At 35.9% G+C, this 21,028-nt stretch overlaps 1 protein-coding gene across 13 annotated transcripts in view; it reads left to right on the top strand.

Moving 5' to 3' along the window:
• ncor1 (nuclear receptor corepressor 1) overlaps positions 1–21,028 on the top strand; it is a 97,794-nt gene that overhangs the window by 22,227 nt on the left and 54,539 nt on the right. For 8 of the 13 annotated variants that reach the window (XM_067407363.1, XM_067407360.1, XM_067407359.1 and 5 more), the window contains exons 7-14: positions 645–701; positions 798–850; positions 9,008–9,074; positions 11,021–11,259; positions 14,771–14,861; positions 15,909–16,087; positions 16,167–16,221; positions 16,460–16,561. In XM_067407363.1, coding sequence (XP_067263464.1) covers positions 645–701; positions 798–850; positions 9,008–9,074; positions 11,021–11,259; positions 14,771–14,861; positions 15,909–16,087; positions 16,167–16,221; positions 16,460–16,561 — 843 coding nt within the window. The remainder of the gene's footprint in view (positions 1–644; positions 702–797; positions 851–9,007; positions 9,075–11,020; positions 11,260–14,770; positions 14,862–15,908; positions 16,088–16,166; positions 16,222–16,459; positions 16,562–21,028) is intronic. The other 5 variants (XM_067407373.1, XM_067407369.1, XM_067407365.1 and 2 more) reach the window with 2 other exon arrangements.

Here is a 21,028-nt window from a genome sequence, read left to right as displayed (position 1 = left end):
TGCACTCTGAACACCTAAATTTAGCAATGCATGCATATGGCAGTTTTTGTTTGCATGTTTTGGGAGGAAAGGTAGCTGAGCACAGTAACTGAGAGAGAACAGATGAATTGAGACGTGGAGGTGAAAAGGGTGAGAGAGAAAGAAAACAGATAAAGGAAGTGAGGCAAAACTACAGTACTCCGTCTGGACTGGAAACATCTCTGAATTTCCTGCTTCCATCAAGAGGCAGTTATACACACACACACACACACACACAGACACACACAGACAACATATATGCTTAGTAAATGCTTGCAACTGTTACAAAAACAGATTGTAGATTTGAGTGTTAAGAATTGTGGGATTGTGTAATGGAGGCGTTTCCCAGACAGAACATTGCAGCTCAGGAAATTATTATTATTTTTTTTTTTTTTGGCATGTTTATTTTTAATCCCTTTCACCCTGGAGGAGAAACAAGTGATAAATTGTTTGTGTGCTTGTTTCTGCTGTTGAAACACACACAGTTTCACACATTCTATCTATCAAAGCTGACAGTCAAAAAATTAGAGCATAGTTTGTTCGTTTAGTGTGGTGTGTCAGCAGGCAGAAACACAGGGACATACATCTGTCTCTTTTACCAAAATTCTCTCTCTGATGTGTCACAGAAAAAGGCTGAAGAAGCCCATAAGATACTGGAAGGGTTGGGGCCGAAAGTGGAGCTGGTGAGTTGGTGAAATTAATGCAATTTTTCTGATGCAATAGATTGCGTGTGTGTGTTCATCTAACTTAATTTGCATCTGTTTCCTGTTTCTTTACAGCCTCTGTACAACCAGCCCTCTGATACTAAAGTCTACCATGACAACATTAAAACGTGAGTATCCGCTCTCTTTAAGCTCACAGTAAATAATGCTGATGGTTACTTTGACATGACCAATCAGATGTGTGGGAATGGGATTGCACATACTAGATGATTAGTTCATCATCAGTTTTTCTAGGGATGCACAATATATTGGTACCATGTTTGATTATTAGCCATTATTAGAAGTGTGTTTTGTTTTTTGTTTTTTTCCTGCATTATTTAAGTAATTCTTTGCTGTCATTTAAGTTAATGCCTAAAAACACTAATAATTTGAAATGCAATAATTTAATAATATGATTAAATGTAATTAATTAATTTAGACAAAATAGTAATTTTGAAATTGGTTATAGGCCAAAAACTAGTTATTGGTGGTTCATTATCGCTCAGAAATCTAGTATCATGTATACCTACTTGTTCCGGGTCCCATTTAGGGCCTTCACAATATTAGAGGTTTGCTATGCAAATGTCAATGTCAAAAATTATAATATAGAAGTGTTGTGTGGAGTTGGCTCCGGCCCATTATCTTTTCACCAATGCCGACATTTATTTGTATGTTTGTTCTGTTGTATTTATGCTATTGATCATAATTTCAATATTTGTTCTTATTTTATTACTGACAGTTTACTTGTCTTTAACAGTATTTGAAATTTATACGAGTTAGGCTAGTAGTTTTTGTTGTCACAACCGTTATGGATCAAAAACAACAAAGACAATAACTAGGCCTATTTTATTTATTTATTTATTACTTTTTTGTGGTGGGACCAGTGAAAATTTTGACAGGGCAAGTAAAAATTTGAACCACTGGCCTAACCGGGCCAAATCTTTAATCTTTTAATCAAACCGTTTTGGAAAAATCTTTAGCATTGAGCACTGAGAGGTTGATATGTGTTGTATCAGTGGGTATTACATGACATCATATCTCTTACTTTGACACGAGAAAGTGAAAAATGGCAGATAGTAGGGCTATCCGATTATGGCCTAAAACCAAAACCTCGATTAATTGAACATTTTACCTCGAATATGGTTAATGAATGATTACTTTGTTTGTTTTTTTTTGTTTGTTTTTTTTGCTCTCATAGTTCACTGAAAAGGTTTGTACTGTAAATATGATTGACTATTAAATGGTGGTATATTTTTTCCTATTGAAAGAGCGATTTGACATCATAGGCTCACTTTCAGCAGTTATTTTATCTATGGTTCATAACATTTCTTACAGATTTCTGCTTGTTGTAAATCAGATAAAGATAAATTAGTACAGTACCCGTATGAGTGATTGTGTGTGTGAAATAGTCATACCGTCTCTCTTTTAATTGTGAAGCTGTGGGTTGTAAATAGTTCCTTTAAAAGTAGAAAAATATGCTATAATACGTTTTGAGTTTCTAAGCTACTTTAGTGATAAATCACATGACAGCACTGACAACTAGTTTCTGTGCTCCTCTCAGTGCGTGCGTTCTTCACGTTTTGCGCAGCTACTGTTTATATGAGTGTTCATGCCACAATGTAGCTATGCGAGCACGGTAGCTCGATATAATAATACACATACAATCCTCTAAAATCACTTGAATGTCCAAACTGGCAAACCTTAAAACAAACACAACTGACAGTTTAGTGAAGACGCAAGGCTCACTGCTCGCGCGCTATCACTATGTGTTGAACCGGCGTTCACCTCCGTGTTTTGCTTTTATGCCACTGACTGGACGGGGCAGAGTCATGTGGTTACACACATGATAGTATGTTTTTAAGGGGGAAGTATTAACAGGATTATGGGAAACATGGGAAAATTACGTCGGTTAGAGATTCTGAATTTCGGTTTCGGTTACTTTTCGATTAATCGTCCAGCCCTAGCAGATAGAGCGACATCTACAGATATATGACCTGCACCATTATGTATAAGTGTATCATTCAACTTTTCCCTATTGTCTAGAAAAAAGCAAAAAAAAAAAAAAAACATCATATCAAATCGCAGTACTTGTAGAATCGCAATTCTTAAAAGTTGTGATACATATTGTTTCGACACCCAAATATCGTGATGGTATCAAATCAGGTGATGGGTGTAGCCCTACTGTGTTTTAGTGTTTTCTCTTTTTTTTGGCCAATAAATTACACTCAAAATACAAGAGAGTTTCTGGTGAATCACTGGGTACTTGCTACTGGTTTCTTGCTGGATAATTTGATATTATTATTTGTGTAATATTAACACGATTTTATCAGTATTTAATTTTTAAGATATCATTGTGATCGTCAATACCGGTGTATTGCGGCAGCTCTAGTCCCAGTCTGTATGCACTTCGCCAATTTTGTAGTTTCCCTCGGACTTTCGAACACAAGCCAGAACTATTTAGAGTGTCTTTTAGAGGCTTAAACAAATTATAAGTGAGTGAGACATAAGTTTTTTTTTTTTCCAACAAGCAGCATTAATCTTGCAGTGCATATATATGTCTGCTTTTTTGTTTCTCACCCACATTATCTCAGCTGATAAATACTTTCAAGCAGCCAACAGACAATTGATGCAGCATAGTGTGCTCAGTCACTTGTAGGGCTGTCAAATAAAATTTTTAATTTGGAATTTTTAATTTAAATGAATTTAAAATAATTTTAGGCGGCGCTGCTCTATTGGTCATTTAAAACATTGCAGAAATAGAGCAGCTCAATGTGGAGAAGATCTTGGTTACATCAAAACCGTAACCAAGTCGTTCACACAGAATGCATTTTCTGCGCTGCTTATCCATTGTATTTTTTCCCTTCCATTCCACTGCATCCCACTCCCATGTTTTTAAAAGCAAAAGTATTCTGTGTGATCGGTGCTCCAGCTCTTTGTTTTAAACTATGTATAAATACATGATAGTGTTTTGTTCATAATTGTTTATGCAATTTACTAAATTACATTTTATTTATAAACATTAGTTTAAACGTTATGCAATTTTTTACCGACATAGGGTAAACGTACCCATTAAGCTCAAGTACCCATTAAGCACACTACCATCTTTGAGCTCAGATTATTGAAAGAAAAAATAATTATGATGTCTTAACAAATTGTTGTGTTTGTTACTACATACTAGGGGTGCAACAGTTCAAAATGAGTTCGGTTCGTATCACGGTTTTAGGGTCACGGTTTCGGTACGGTTCGGTGTGTGCTATGTTCAGGGAAAATAGGACTACTGTCAAATAAAAATAAATAAAATAAGAACAAATAATCAAACTACAAGCAACATCACAAATAAATACAATAGAGCAAATATTCAAATAAAATAAACGGTGCTTTTTAGGTATCTAACAGTAGTTTTTTCCCTATAAGACATGCACGATCCAGTACATATAATGTTACACATATAATGTCTTTCTTGACTAATATACGTTCACTTAAGACATAACTGACTATGTTTGCTAGGATACTCGCCAAGACGACATGTTGACATCATTTTTGTATGAATTTGTCCGCTGAAGCACAAGACTTGAAAGAGAACTCGGTATTTGTCTGAAATACGCGTGTGCGCACTTCGGATGAGCGCACACAAATCTTCTCACAGCGGGCGCGAGTTCTCTTTTGCATCTTGATCTTGAATGTTTGAATTAGCAAGGCTTAAAAGAGTTTAGTTTAAACACAGACAGCAACATGCGCTGTTCAGGTCTCACCCGCGCTCGCGCGCTATCATCACCCGGGTGATGACGGCGTAAATGACTGGACATTAGAGCAGACAGCACTCGAAATGAACAAAGTTTACAAATTGTGACTGTTTTGTTCACGCTTTCTGATTATAATTTTTGTAACATTTTTAGAAGCCAGAATGCGCGCATCCATCGACTGAAACATACATTATCTGAACTCTGTCTGTCTGTTTTCCACGTTGCTATTTTAAACACCATATTAGCCTATAGATGCGTCGTCATTCGAGATTGCGTGCTGAACCATAAGTGGAGAACGGTACGGTTCATTTTTTTTTTTACTGAGAACCGTTGCACCCCTACTACATGCCTCCTATAATCTCAAGAAAATCAGACCATTGCACACTGGGTATCCATGGAATTTTGAATTTTGGCCATTTTGAAAGCTGTCTGAAAGCTTTCACCAAAAGAGGAGCCTCTTAAATGTGCATTTTTAAGGAGGTTAAGCGTTTTTTTGGGGTAGTTATAACTACTTACTATAAAATTTAAGAGATTAATGTTTAGACTTTTGCTTAGTATAACCTGGAACCTGCATGTGGAAAATTATTAGTTAGATCCAAAAGATAGTTTTAGCAACATAGCGCAGATGCTACAGAACATTGTTAGCTTACTAGCTGTATAAGATTGTTTGCTACATTAATATGTTACTTTTCAGACATTACTGGCTTGTACTTTTAAATCCGTAATATTGTACATTTACAGTTTATTGATGTTTTGTGGATTTAAACTACTACAATTTTTAAAGACTTCATATTATTGTTAGGAGAGCTTAATGGGAACGGGGGTGTGCTTAAAGGGTACACAAATGTTCCCATTAAGCACAGCCAGACTTTTTGCATTTAATGATGTACATCTTAATTATGCTTTTGTCATTTAAAATAAAATTAAATATTATTGTGTAAGGGATTAATATTTTATTTTAATATAACTTCTTGCACTGAAATCCTGTGCACATCTCTCAATATAGATTTTGGTGAGCTTAATAGGTACGTTTACCCTATTTCATTGCTTTTTAATTGCTTTTTCATTGCTTTTCAGTAGAAGATTCTAATGTAGTTTTTCAGCCATTTTGATAGCCCTAGCAACTTACATGAGGTAAACAATGTCTCGCAAACAAATTGACTTGTTGATTAGTAAACATGAATAGTCATGCAGACTTTAATATGGGCTCAATAATGGTCTCTTAATAATGGACTTGTGTGGTTATCATTGATGAAATGTCTGTGTTGATGTTAAACTGAAACTTCTGCATGTATGTAGCCTGGTCAAGGTCGGTCAGTCGGTTGGTGTGTTGTGTACAGTTGACTCAGACAGTCCTCCACACAGACAAGTAATGGGGGAGGGGGAATATGTGATGAGTGAAGTTCTCTATTAGCATGAATCGGCAGAAAACAATAGTTTCATACCATTCAGAAGCAGTGATGGGAATAATGGCTTCATAAATAAACGGCATTACTAACGGCGTTACTTTTTTCAGTAACGAGTAATTAAACAAATTACTTTTTCCCCCGTTACAACGCTGTTACCGTTACTGAAGAAAAAAATGGCGCGTTACTATAATTGAACTCACTGTGAAGCGATTTTCATCCGAGACTCCCTCTCAGCCATAGGACCTGCAAAGTTTTTTCTCTGGTGTGTGTGTTGGTTTGGTACACATGCTAACTAATGACGATTGGTGTGTGAGTAGAGATGATAGACCTGCAAAGCGTTTTGTTGAAATAGTACAGGTTAGTCATACACAAATATAATTTTAAACTGATAATAATGTTCGATGCTCCTTGTGTGTGTCTGTGTCATAGCATGCGAGCTCAAACCAAAATAGAGTGCCTCAGGGATGACGCATTTTTGTAGGCAAAACCAGGAAGCGAGTTAGCATTTTTGGACTTCCGGTTCCAACGCCGTAAAGTCTATGGTTTTTTTTGAATGGGTTTTTGCTAAATCGCCTGAAATAAGGTATGTGGTTAACAAAGCCTCTAAATACTTTCACGTTTTGATCTATGACATAAAACACACCAGTTATAACCCACTTGTGATTTTTATTTTTTATTTTTACTGTGTCTTAAAATCGGCGGTTGCTAACAAATTGCTAAAATGGACTTCAAATTTGGCGGGGACTTTAGACGTCATCATTAAAAACGGGACATTTGGACAGCATTTCTCATGACGAAAGTGGATATGTATTCATACACCGCGCATATCATAATCAGCGAGCATGTTTTTAAATAAAGTTGTTTTTTAAATAGCTTGGTGGTGATGACGTTGATCCGCGACCATGGTGTGCTGTAGTCCATTTATAGCCTACTGTTAGCTTTTTATATCTGACGACTTTATTTAGGCTTCAAAATCTATAAATGTTGTGTTCACTTGTAAATATTATCTTGATAGACAAAACATGTAAGTGTCATAACCCTTTGTTAAACACAGAGCTTATTTTCTGCGATTTTCCAAAAGTCTATGGGAAAAATGCATAGGTTTTCAACCGAGGGAATCCGTGCACCGCTAACTTCCGGGTTGGCCTACAAAAACGCGTCATCCCTGGGGCACTCTATACCCTTTGTGACATGCTGGATCGAAAATATGTGAAAAGTTTTTTTCTAGTCGGCTAGTAGTTGTTCATTTAAGCCATTAGTTGACTAATCACATTTATATTAATTTGATTTCTTAAATACTGGAGAGAGTAAATCATAATAATGTGCATTTACATAATATAGGCTATATAGCACTCAAGTGCACACATAAAGCTTGCCATAAAGAACCGGCAAAAGTAATGGTTATGAATGTGAAAAAAACAGCAAGGAGACATTTTAATTGTTTATTAATAAACTAATGTTTTCTGAATCAGTGTCGGCTGCAAAGATGAAGTTGACATCACTGACTCTCATCATCTCCGTGGACGTCCTTAGAGAGAAAATGCACATTTCATTTATATAATCAGAGAGTAGCCTAAGCTATTTCTTTTTGTTTTTAATTATTTTGTTAGACATTTCAAGCTTTCTATAGATATATTTCTCCTGTCTGTGAGGCAGTCAGCCTATACGGTGAGTTTCGGTTCATTTAGCCTATAAGACGCGCTCCAGTTCACGTGCAAGTGATCGCGCCAGCGCCTCCATGTCATGATTTATATTTTCTGCTATATTTGCTTCTTATTTATTAAATCCAGGCAATTGGTTGATAAAACATTGATTAAAATTCAGTTTTTTACAAAATGAAATTCACTTTTAAGAAAGGATTTCTACAAAACAAAACTTAAGGAAGTGGTCAAAATCATGTCTGACCCACTCCATGTCTCCCGATATATTGCGCTGCTTATGATTTATCCCATGATGTTCACTTTTCATAATCAAATGGATTAATTTAAAACATAACAGGCTTACTTAAACAAATAATTTATTTTTAGACTTATATTTAATATTGGGGGCATCCAAGTTAATTGACTTTTTTTTTTTTTTTTTTTAAGTAACACAATAGTTACTTTCCCTGGTAATTAGTTACTCTTATAATGATGTAACTCAGTTACTTAATCAGTTACTATTCGTGAGAAGTAACTAGTAACTATAACCAATTACTTTTTTTAAAGTAACGTGCCCAACACTGTTCAAAAGGTTGGGGTCAGAAAGATTTTTTTTTTTATGTAGTACTTTAAAGTTGATCAAAAGGGACAGAAAAGACATTTATAATATTACACAAGATTTCCATTTCAAATACTTTCTATTCAAAAAAATTCTGAAAAAAAAGTATCACAGTTTCCAAAAGCAGCACAACTGATATCAGCTTTGATAATGATATGAAATGTTTCTTGAGCACCAAATCATCACATAAGAATTTCTGAAATATCATGTGACACTGAAGACTGGAAGTAATGATGCTGAACAGCTTTGACATCACACAAATAAATTACATTTTAAAATATATAAATATAGAAAACAGATATATTAGACATTTCTTTATTTTTATTCAAATAAATGCTGCCTTGGTGAGATCTTACTGAGAGCTTACTGACCCCAAACTGCAAAGAAATGCAGATAAATGTGAACAAATACACACGTTGATGACGTTAAATTAATTTAGATGTTATTATATATTATTAAACTAGGAGTAAAAGTCATTAACATTTATTTTTCAGGTGCTTTTATCCAAAACATCAAAAGCAAGTCATGCTAGAGAGACCGTAACAGGAAAAGTGCCACAGAAAGGTCCCATAGTATGAGCTTGTTCGGAGATGGAGATGAGACAAAAGGAAGAGAGTAGGGAGGGTTTTTAAAGAATAAGAAAGTAAGTGCACTAACAGTTGTGAGTCAAGTGCTCATGGAAGAATTGTCTTAAGGCTTTTTTTTTTTTTTTGTAATTAGAGAGGGATTCAGCTGTTCTGATAAAGTTGGAGGACTCATAAGAGGCCTTAATGTTTGTCTGTTGGCAGGTTGTGTATCAGCAGAGAGATCTTAAGTGTGCAGTGTTCGCTCCTTTTATGAAAGGGAATGTAAACAATATTTTTTTTTTCTCCTGCAGGAATCAGATGATGAGGAAGAAGCTGATTCTGTTTTTCAAGAGGAGGAACCATGCACGCAAACAGAGGGTAAGTGTCTCTCGTTTGTGCAGTGGCAAAGAATGAATGTGTTTGAGAGAGTATAAGTGCTCCTCTGTCAGGAGAGGTGACCAAAGTTACAGAGAATGAAAAATTCTCTGTAATAAATCAAGACTGGATTAAACACACAATCCTGCATGTCCATTTTCACACAATTTTATGTCTTTAAAGACTATGCTTTATATATGACATTTGTTTGCACATACAAACACAATCTTCTTTCATGTGTGGTACAAATTGCACTGTGCTTAGCAATCATACGTTTAGTTTTTGTTTGCATGTGTGGGGCAAATCTTTATAGTGCTAAACAGAGATAGTTTATGACTGAATAAAAATGACTAGTAAATAACAGATAATAATGATGTGTTGTGGGAATAATGATCAGAGTCATTTTATTTGCATAAAGTAATTCCATGTTCCATCCATTCCATCTCATCTCTATACCTTATTGGACATGCCCTCATTTGCATATCAGTCAACTTTTACTTATGATTTATAGTTTGTCTTGTGTGTCTGAACTTGGTTAGAGGTTATTTCATGTCTCTTCAAAGCTGTTGTGATGCCCCTAACTCTGTGTCCTTACCACATGTGACACAATACAGCAACAAGATTTAAGCCCAAATCTTATGTTTTAAATTCTGCTCTACACATCAAACATTACATTTCTTCTGATTGGCTGTGATTGTGTCCCATCACAATTTAATGTTTTTTTTTTTTTTGTTTGCTTGTTTTTTTGTGGACAGAAAAAAAATGTCTTGTCACTGGATAATTGTTGTATTGTATTGTTCTTCCTCTCTTTCTTTGTCTTTTGTAGTCCATTCAGGACTGTTGAATAGTGATGTTTTCGTTAAATCCTGTTCCAAAAAAAGCTGCACTAGCCGCAAGGAAGCATTTTGATTGCTGTTTTTTTTTAAATGGGTTTGTTCTCAGGAAGGTACAGTAGTTCAGTGCAATCACTTGTTAGTAGACTGGGTTGGTCAGGCCTGCTGGACCAAGAACAGTCAGAATTGTGACATGGCCCAAAGCCAAGAGGAAGGTTAACTGTTCAGAGGGAGAAAAAAACAACAACATTTTTTGTTCTATGTACTGTAGTATAGACACAAGTCTCTCTGCACAGGTCTTGATCACGACTCCTCTTGTTGAACATCTTTGTTCTTGCTCACTCCCTTTCCTTGTATTTGGCTCTCTGTATCCTCCTTTGTCTCTTTCTGTCCTTCCTTTCAGCTTTATCGGACACTGCGGGCCAAGAATATTACAGAGAATACAAAGTTAATAGGATGGAATTAACAGTGCAGTTTATTTTCTGCTTTCCACAGTATTCTCAGTCAACGTGCTGATCTAGAGCCAGTGCATGCAGTTCTGTTCCTCAGAAGAACAGAAGAATTCGATTGGTTATATTAAAGAGCAGGGTGTTTGTTTGGTGATGGTTGTTTTTTTTATAAAAAGGAAGATTTAGGGCTGCATCAGAACCAGAAATGTAAACAACTTTTGTATATCATGCATTTAATGCATTTTAATAGAGTATGCGCATGCAGTATGCATGCACATTTTATAAAGGAGAGCATTCCGGAAGGTTGTACACACACTATTTTAATTAAATTCTGAAAAATTTTATTTTATGTTGAAAAATAGTATTTAATGTTATTGAATAATGAATAAATAATTGCTTGATTACCATAATAATTAGCTTGTTAGCTACATATTTGATAAGTAATAGGTTGTGTTAACCTTATGTTCAGTCAATTTGATCAGTTATTCTGAATTATTTAATTCAGTAATTTTAGTTTTTGCATTTATATATTTAGAAATAAGTTCCCAAACATCCTCTTATGTTTTTAGCAAAGAGTTCATCATATAGATTGAACAATTTAACGTCAAATTATTAAAATATAGGATTTTGTTTTATTTTGCAAAAATGTTTTCTGTTTTTTCCTTAGGAGCAGAAAATTTGCCAGCGGTATGATGAGCTGATGACTGAGTGGGAGAAAAAAGTTGAGCGGATGGAGAACAACCCCCGCCGTAAAGCCAAAGAGAGCCGTACACGTGAATACTACGAGAGGCAGTTTCCTGAGATCCGCAAACAGCGCGAGCAACAGGAACGTTTCCAGAGGTCAGCCAGGCCCCCCAGCTTCCGTGATGACCCAATGAACGCTCTGTCATTCACACACATTCACCGGTATTGCTTTTCCCTGACACACTTGTGCTCTGTCCTGACTCAGCAGTTGGCCAATCAGCATTGAGGATCCTATGGGTGCTAGGGTCAGAGGTCAGGCTGTGATAGTTCCTCGTACAGAGGTCGCAGGGCTTCCCTGAATTACAGGGAACTCTTTCTGGAACACCACTAAAGCAGAACTGAAGAACATTTGCATACTATTGACCTTGATTCACCAAAAAAACAGACTCTTGGTGATAGAACAAAAACTTATAAAGTATAGATATTCCAGTTTAACACTGCATAAGACTTTTTGCCAGTATTGATTTATTACTTAGACCTGTTTACCTAAACAAGACTAGAGATGAGATTGGACTGAATTTTGAAGTTAACAATCCTATACTACACTATTAAATATGGCTAAAAAGTCAATAATGAGGGTAATGTCATGAATAACTCATGAGTTTAAGACGTTTTGGGTCTTTTTAAATAATTAGTTTGATTTACATACACCTAAAGCTTAAAATCATACCATTTAAAGCAGGGGTGTCTAAACTACAGCCCAGAGATGAATTTCAGTGTGATTTTACCTCCAATCTAATTAGAGTACTTTTTAATGTAATGAAGAATAGAGTTCTAACTCGGTAATAATATTTAAATTTCACCCTTTAAGTTTTACAGATATTGTTTGTGTATTAAATTTACATCTGTGTCCTCAAGCTATTCTTCCGTCAGCTCAAGCTTTTGTCAAATCTGTGGGGGGGGGGGGGGGGGGGTGATTTGAGCTTGAAAAACAGCAGTCCACTAAAGAGTGCGCACGGACTTTGAAAGGGCCGCGCGCTGAACTGTGCACGAGATGGAGCGGGACACGGAAAATTAAGTAGGATTAAGGCAACTTTTATTTTCCTTAACACACAGCACAGAGAAACGTCTTTCTAATAAACCGACCAAACTACCCGTCAAGTGATAGATGAAACTGACAGTGATTTTATCTTTTTTAAACAAATGAAAGGCAATGTGGATAAACATTCACAGCCACGATGTACAGAACACCACACAAAGATATAGAAGAAAACGAATAAAAACATTTTAGATCAATAAACCTTAAAATATATATAACCATAACTGCAGAAAAGCCACACTGCAGATATACATTTCATATGTCGGCAAATCAAATTACATCGGCTAAACTGTCTGTGCAAGCAAGCTTTAACTAATCTACAGCGCAACACTGATGCACCAAAAAATTAAATTCATTAATTTACAGAATTGAATTAGAACAGAAATATGATAGTCAAACTGCAAAATGCAGGGGAACATATATTCAAAACACATCCCACAAATAATTAATTTAGATAACCCAGAGTGATCAATAAAGAAATTATTAAAATAACAAAAGTATAGCCAGAATTGTCAACTTTGTCTTTTTAACTGCAGAGACAATAAACGCTGAACTGGATTGGCAGTCTTTTTAGCGAAATATTCAAAAATCAAATTACATCCGTCTTAAATCACTTGTAGCTACCCTACCTGATTGAGAGAGAAAAATCCAGTCTTTCACATGATCTGCCCGTGTCCGTTTGAGTCTCCAAATAGTGCGCTATAGTCAGCTTGTTGGCCGGCAGAAGCGCGCCGCAGTGTTTGTCGTTGTTGAGTTCTAGGACATGAGCTGTTGGCACAACTTGCATCATACGTTTTTTGGATCATCTTTTACCATTTCAAAGTGCATCCAATTGTACACTTTATCCCAGACATTGTTAAAGATTTAATCCCTGCCGCAAAGATGCTCCTCTGCCGGTCACGGATGATGGAAGTGAAACTTAAATTGGTCACAGGGTTGGTTGGATTTATTCAAGCTTCTTTCTTTTCACATTTTTATTTATGTTATTAACATAATAGGCTGTATATTAACCTATTGGGAAAGAACCGGTATGTCTATGTAAAATCAATCAGATATTGAGCGCCCCCATATCTCTTCTCATAACACCTCTGCGAAGATTCGACTGTGAGATTGGTAGTCGAATCAGGCTCCTCCTATCGAAGATTCGAATCGTCAACTATTCAGGGTCACCCCAAATAAATAAATAAATAAATATTATATTTATAAGTTTGGACACCCCTGATTTGAAGGATTAGTTGACTTTCAAATTAAAATTATTCCAAGATTTACTCAGGCTATCCTAAGTGTATATGACTTTCTTTTTTTGACGAACACAATTAGAGAGATATTAATAAATATCCTGATGCATCTAAAGTATGAGCTGAAGAAAGTGCCTCCATCCATCATAATATATGATCCTTTATTAAGGGAGTTAATAACGAAGTGATGCGTTTGTGTAAAAAAAATAAATAAATAAGTTGAATAGGGAAAGGTGTAGGACGTGGCGTAAGTTTTTTTTTTTTTTTTTTTTTTTTTTTTTTTTAAACTGCGAAATTTTACAATTTCTGAAGTAAAATACTGAAGCCACAAATCATGTCAAAATGTCCGTCCCTGAGAGTATCCTTGTAAACATAGTTTTGTATGGCTTAAAAAACACACAAACAAAGAAAACTGATGTGTATCATTTATATTAATTTTGCGCATTTCTTAAAGGTCAGTGCAGGTCTTAAATTGACTATTCTATTCTATCTGCTTTCTGTGTCATGAATGTTATCAAACAAAATACAAAGAGAATATCACTTTTGCAGCTTTAAACAGAATGATTATATTAAATGTATACAGGGAAGACTATACAGTGTTATTTTACATTTATTTATTTTGTGTACCTGAAGACTTACCTGGAAAATATAAAGCACTCTTTATTTAATTTAAATCACCCCAATCATTCTAGAATTATTAATTCTTTCCAAATAGAGCTATGCAAGTAATCTGATTAATTTATTTCATATCACAATTTATACTGCAGAAAACCAAAATATCGTAATGTCAGTTTTTTCCAATATCATGCTGCCCTACTTTAAGCACTCCTAAAAAAAAAAAAAAAAAGCACATTTGAGAACCATTAGTGGAAGTGAATGTCATGAATCATTTGGTTATAGCCATTGTTAAAAAATAGATCCACTGAATATGAATCTTGCTTCTCAACCCTCTGCAAGACCACTTTAGACCTTTTATATATTTATATATATAGTGTATATATAGTTCTGGCAATTTGTGTGTTCCCCTAAATTATTTTTATCACCCCTCATAAAGGTTGCAGGACTTATGTCTATAGTTCCGTTCATTCATATCAAGCCATCCAACTTTACTCAATGCTGTTTGCCTGTCTTGATTGTTTAGATAAGGCAGAGTATGTAGCTATTGTTGCTGGAACAGTCTCTAAACCAAAGAACTTCAGAACTCCAGAGCTCATGAATAGACCCAGAGGAATCTTGCCAATAGCTGTAACCGCTGCTTCAAAGGCTTTTTGTGGGAGAAGAAACAGGGTGGGACTCTGGTCTTGTTGCTTGCTTGGGAAAGCGCCGTTACAGAGACAACAAAGCCAGGAACAGCAAAATGCTTTCTCTAACCATGCTTCATCCTTTCTGTCTTTAGGGTAGGCCAGAGGGGGACAGGCCTGTCTGCCACCATCGCAAGAAGTGAACACGAGATATCTGAGATCATTGACGGCCTCTCTGAGCAGGAGGTAAACTACTAGTTTTACTATCTGATGTATAACCTGAAATAAACTCTGATCCATACAGAAAAAGATGACTGGGGGTTTACCCCAAGTACAGAAAGTGTGTTAAATAGAGTTTTAGAGATTCACCCAGATGAGAAACATACATCCCAGCCTTTTCCCGTACATCAAACTTAATTATTTCCTATGAGCCACTGAATTATCACATAGCCAATCTATGCAGCATAAAATTTGGCTCACTTTGCACCTTATTTTGGATAAGATCCTACCACTTAGAGAGGAAACAGAGGGACTAAAGAGGCGGAGACTGTTCATGTCCTCTAGGAATTATGCATTTCAATGTCAACACTATTAATGCCACAATGAATCTGCAGCAGTCAGGTGGTATAAGTCAGAGCTATCAGAAAATTCTCGTAATTATGGTAATTTTGACATGCCGTGAACGCACCTTTACAAAACCATTTTAATTTCTAACAATAACTGTAAATAAATTGTTAATGTGCTTGGCTTTGGAGAGAGCTCTGAAAGAGGGTGGAATCTTTTCCCCTTTTATGCTTTCAAAGCTAGCTTGCTATTGCTACCCTCTGAAAAACTGTACATCCTAGCTTTAAGGACGGCTTATTTAAAAGAGACACTAAAAGAGACTCATTCAAACAGTTGGTGTTGGTCCAGTGTACAAAAAGCACCAAAGAAATTAGCAGTAATATGAGTAGACTTGTGATCATAATATCTATTGGTCAAAAAAAAAAAAAAATAAATAGGCCTACTGGTTATTTCACAGACAAATTTAAGAAAACAAAGTGGAGTGTACAGTTGATGAAAACCATTCCTATTTCCGTAAGTTGTGTTGCAATCGGATAAACTGATTGAAGCTTGTCTTATTGCCGCTTGTGATTTTTCGCAAGTAACAAGTTTTGTGTGCAGCTTGCATCAGACTATTAGTAAATGAACTGAGGGTGACCTGTGGGTGTGCTGTCGGAGGCTGAGTCTAGAGTAATGTAAACAATGGCTGCAGACCCGTTCTGGATCTCAACACCTTTTTGTCTCTCTCAGAACAATGAGAAGCAGATGAGGCAGTTGTCCGTCATTCCTCCCATGATGTACGATTCCGAACAGCGAAGAGTGAAGTTTATCAACATGAATGGTCTGATGGATGACCCAATGAAGGTCTACAAATCCCGCCAGTTCATGAATGTCTGGACCGAACACGAGAAGGAGATCTTCAAGGAAAAGTGAGTAAATGTGGCTTGTTTTGACGTGTTGAGTGAGAGTGTGCTTCATTTTGTCAACTTTGTCTCTTCTGTGGTGCAGGTTTGTGCAGCATCCAAAGAACTTCGGGCTGATCGCTTCATTTCTGGAGAGAAAGGTGGGTTTTCTTTTTTTGTGGTTCAGTTTAGTATGGTGGACTGCTGTGCTGTCACACCCAGAACTGGATGTTCACCAGTGGATGTTGGAACTGAAGCCCTGTATAACAGCTTTACTGACTCTGATCACACTTCCCCACCTACAGACAGCATTTTTTTGTCACATTAATGGTATTTTCTTTTCAAATTCAAGCCCAAGTGATGCAGCTGTATTTATATTTTCTCTTTCCCTGTGCGCAGTGTGTGTCTGATTGTGTGCTCTACTATTATTTGACTAAGAAGAGTCAAAACTATAAAACTCTTGTCAGAAGAAATTTTGGAAATCGTCGACGAAGGAATCAGGTATTTAAAAAAAATCCCCTTTTTCCTCCTTCACTTATGCATGGATATGTGTGGACATGTTACATTAAAAATCACATCTGATGTTGCTTCCGGTTCATCCATCATCAGTTGATTTGCATTGGGATGCAATTAGGGCTGGAACAAAGCGTCGATTTGTGTGAAATACGTTGATTCGTCACGCTATTTATGTTCCCTTATGATGCCAGCTCCTGGGCATGGTGGAAATTAACTGTTATTATAAAAATATAGAGCCCGAAAGCCTAAAGTGTAGAAATTTTTAAAACCGAGACAGAATAAAATGGTGCTCTGCACGCTCTGTAAAAGCGAAATGGCAAACCACAGCAGCACAACTTCTATGCAGGAGCATCTGAAAAGAAAGAAAACACCCTGGGGCTCTCTTACCTCAAAACTGCGAGACGACAGCGTAAGTATTTGGACTATTACAGTGAAATTTTACACAGCACTAGAATACGGTTTTCAGTCTAATATTTTGTGCTTAATACGGCTGTGTTCATACAGCATTCTGCTTTTTATGAGCTGCCGCGGCTGCGAGGTGCGTGGCTCAAACATACTTTCTGCAACTGGTTACAAAGCATTTAACTCTGTTATTGGTTATTTAAAATATCTAATGGATGAACTTGCGCCTCGATTGGAATCATTTATTTAATTACGCGCTGTCAGTCGTGGTAAAACTTCACGTTTTATGGACACCGCCATGGTTTACACTGTTGCTATGGTTACCGCTATGGTTAGTTAGAGTGCGGTTGCGATTAATCGATTAAAACAATAATTATTTGTTCCAGCCCTAGATGCAGTATTTCACACAGGAAGCTCTGTTGCACATTTTGTAATTCAGGTATTATCTGCATATGGAAAATTAGCATACTGTGCACAGAATGCATGCTGTAAAATGCAGCAATAGTAAGATTAGTGTGGTAGTATGCTTTTGAACATAGCCTTTTCTGAACATAGCCTTTGTTTTTTTAGCAGACCATTGTGGATTTTTGATTATTGTGGCTCAAAATTACTGCATTTGCATCAACTTTACGTAGAGTTTTTCATAGAGCTGTGGTGTTGTGCAGGATATACCTACTAATAATTGGTTATGTAATTAAAAATATTATTTTTTTCACATACACAGCTGTTCAAATGTTTGGGGTCAGGAAGATTCCTTAAAAAAAATGTATCACATTATCAGCAATAAAATGAAGTTACATTAATAATAATAAGAAATGTTTGAGCAGCAAATCAGCATATTAGAATGATTTCTGAAGGATCACGTGACACTGAAAATCCAGATTTGCCATCACAGGAACAAATAAAACTTTGAAAAATATTAAAACAGAACAACTGTTTTAAATTGTAATAATATTTAACCGTTTTTGCTGTATTTTTAATAAATAAATAATGAATGAATGAATGCAGCCTTGATGAGAATAAAAGAAAAACATTAAAATCTTACCAGCCTCAAACTTTTGAACGTTAGTGTATTAACCAAGTATGCACTAAGTTAAGTGACATTACTAAATGCAGATGTTGTCAATATAAAGTTATAAACATGATTCTATAGCTGACAAGTGTTTTGTCATCAAGAGTAAGTAGACTTTGATTTTGATGCTCACTTCACAGTGACATTCACTGAAATACAGCATTTTGAGTAGGTAATATTGTTCTTCTCACCCTCAAGGTTTTTTTTGTTTTTGTTTTTTTCTTGTGAGAAAATGCCAGAAATAATGCAAAATTGCAAGCTATTATGTGGGGATTCGTTGACTTTGCACTCATTTTTGTTCATCCATTCATTCTCACAAACAAGGACTGTTTTGAGATGCAGTTTTAGTACACAAGAAGACCCCTAGTGTTCAGTGGGCACTGTTACAACATCTTAGTCTCAGTCTAAGGAAGCCTGTGAGTGCTTTCAAATGGCTCTGTTTTGAATGTTTTTTTTGTTTTGTTTTTTTATAAGAAGGGGGTGTGTTTGAATCATGCTTAATGTGAGGTTGTGTGTTTTCTTTTTTATGAGAGGGTGTGTTTTGTGGTTGTTTTTTTGCGTTGTTGACGTTGTCTCTCATAAGAACTCAGACCGTGTGTGTGTGTAGGTTATCAGGCAAAAATGCATCTGTGCTTTTAGAGTCTCTTTCTTGCTCTCTCTGATTTATGGAGGGCTGCACAGCTTTCCAGGAATCTGTTTTATCTGTTTGGCACAGCCAAGAGGCTCCATGCTGCTGTCAGGGACCACAGAGGGAAAGGATAAGAACATGAGAGTTTCAGACTCTAGCTTTAAAGCTGTTTGAGTGCAGTAGCTGCAGCTTCTCACTTTCACATGCATATACCTAAACGCTGTTTCATTGAGGGTGAAATCTGGCCCTGGCATCCAGACCAGGTTGTCTCATTGGGACATTGACAAAATATTTCAAGTAAACATCAAATTTAAACTTGCGTAATTTCATTTCTTAATCTGTGTTTAAGGTCTTATTTTTATTTGATTCATCAGTACAGGTTTTAAAGAAATCAAACTTTCATCAAAATCAATTGTGCTTCCTGTGAAAGAACCTTCCTTTTCTCCTGACGTCACCTAGGCAGCACAGGATATTGGTTAATCACATTTACCCAAGCTATTTAGGTGTTGTTTTAAGCTACTGTTGTAAGTAAAAGTAACCTTTAATCTTAAAATCTTGCAAATAGTTAATGTGGTCATTTAAATACGATTAAGTCTAATGTAATAAGAGAAACGGTGTCACAATGTTTTTGAGGAAGACCTTGACCTTCAGCCTCCATGACCCAGGCAAAAAGTTTGTGTTTGTGGGGAAGGGACTATCTATATTGAAGTAAAATGGGTTATTAATGCAATATCATTTTTAACTTTTTAACAACAGTCATAATAGGGCATTTTACCTGTTTTACATTTGGTTCTGCATATTTGGCCTGTTACATCACATTCACCTGTGATTGTGAAAGATAAAGATTCAAAATGATTTGACAACTGCAAAACATGGATGATGAATTTTAGGGCATGGTTAATAATGTATGCCATTCCATTTCATTATGTCATTAAAATCCTTATAATGAACAATTACTTTGAACTTGAAAAAATGTACTTTGAACTTGAATTTAGGTATATAAAAACTTAGTTTTGTTTCACAGAAGAAAGTAAATCATACAGGTTGGGAATGACATGAGGGTGAGACAGAATTTACATTTCCGGGTGAGCTAGCCCTTTTAATAATGATTTAAAGATTGGTAGTCTGTGAAACTGAAAATGTTTCTATTTATTAATTTGTTCATGACAACAAGTGGTTCAACCAAAAAAACAAACAAACAAACTTTATCATATTATTGCTCAGTGAAATATTGTAATGTCTGGTATTTTAGGGTGACATAGATATCACAATGGAGTCTTGCTAAGCACTATGTTGGGGGTTGTTGGTATTCTCAGTATTCTGCTTTCAGAGTGTGTGAAATACTACAGAGTAAAGACATTGGTATTGTGGTATTGCAATCTGGTCATTCAATTTAATGAACAATATTTCAAAAATCATTCTTCCACCGAATCCTTACTCGCATCTCTCTCCTGGTCTGTTTTCATGGGGGTGCTTTAAAACTTTATTTTCTCTCTTTTCCTTTACTTGTAATACCTGATAACATCCTTAACCGTGAGAACGTTTTAAAGATACTCTATAGACCAAATGCCAGTGTTGTAGTACTCGAGACTCGGACTCGGTCTCGAGACCATATTATAACGGTCTTGGTCTTGTCATGGACTCGTGTGCATATTGACTCGGAATTGAATCGGACTCGTTCCCGAGACCATTCGAGTCCCATTCAAAATATTTAATGACTATTACTGTGTGTTAATGTTTGGGGGCAAATAGCAATGATAATATTGTGGTCAATAAAACAAAATGCATTTGAATTATAATTAACATGACAATGTGAACAATAGTAAGAAATCACTCAAAAGTCATAAAATTCCTATTATTCTTACATATCCGTCAGTGTGAGGTGTTACCATAACGCGTTGCTATGTTGCGTGCGTGACTGACTGATTTTCCTCAATCTGTTCAAAGCCTAGGCTCTTGAGCCATATATGGTTCTGTCTCTGAGTGCCTATGGCTCGACAGAAGAAAAAAATAAGCCAAACAATTTTTTTCCCATCAATAATCAAAGCTTGTCTGTCTATTTAATTAAAAATCTATTTATTATATATTTTAAAATATTACTTAATTCACCAATGCCGGTTTGTCATGTATAACACCCCAACCAATCGTGATCTGGCACAAGTAGTTCAAATTTCATTGGAAAACGTGAAGTGGAAATGACATGGACAGACAAGCGGTTTCTTCGGTTTGTCCCATTTTATAAATCAAATTGCATCGCTGACAAAATGGATGTTAACTGACTACAAAGCCAAAAGTCGCATTAATGGTAAGTAGTGTTCAATTCATTTAGTGTTGATACACCGTTTACTAT

The sequence above is a fragment of the Chanodichthys erythropterus genome, chromosome 13 (assembly GCF_024489055.1).
Source record: "Chanodichthys erythropterus isolate Z2021 chromosome 13, ASM2448905v1, whole genome shotgun sequence".
Lineage (NCBI taxonomy): Eukaryota > Metazoa > Chordata > Actinopteri > Cypriniformes > Xenocyprididae > Chanodichthys > Chanodichthys erythropterus.
Note: the sequence above shows the minus strand (reverse complement) of the source record. Positions and strands in the feature narration are given on the sequence as shown.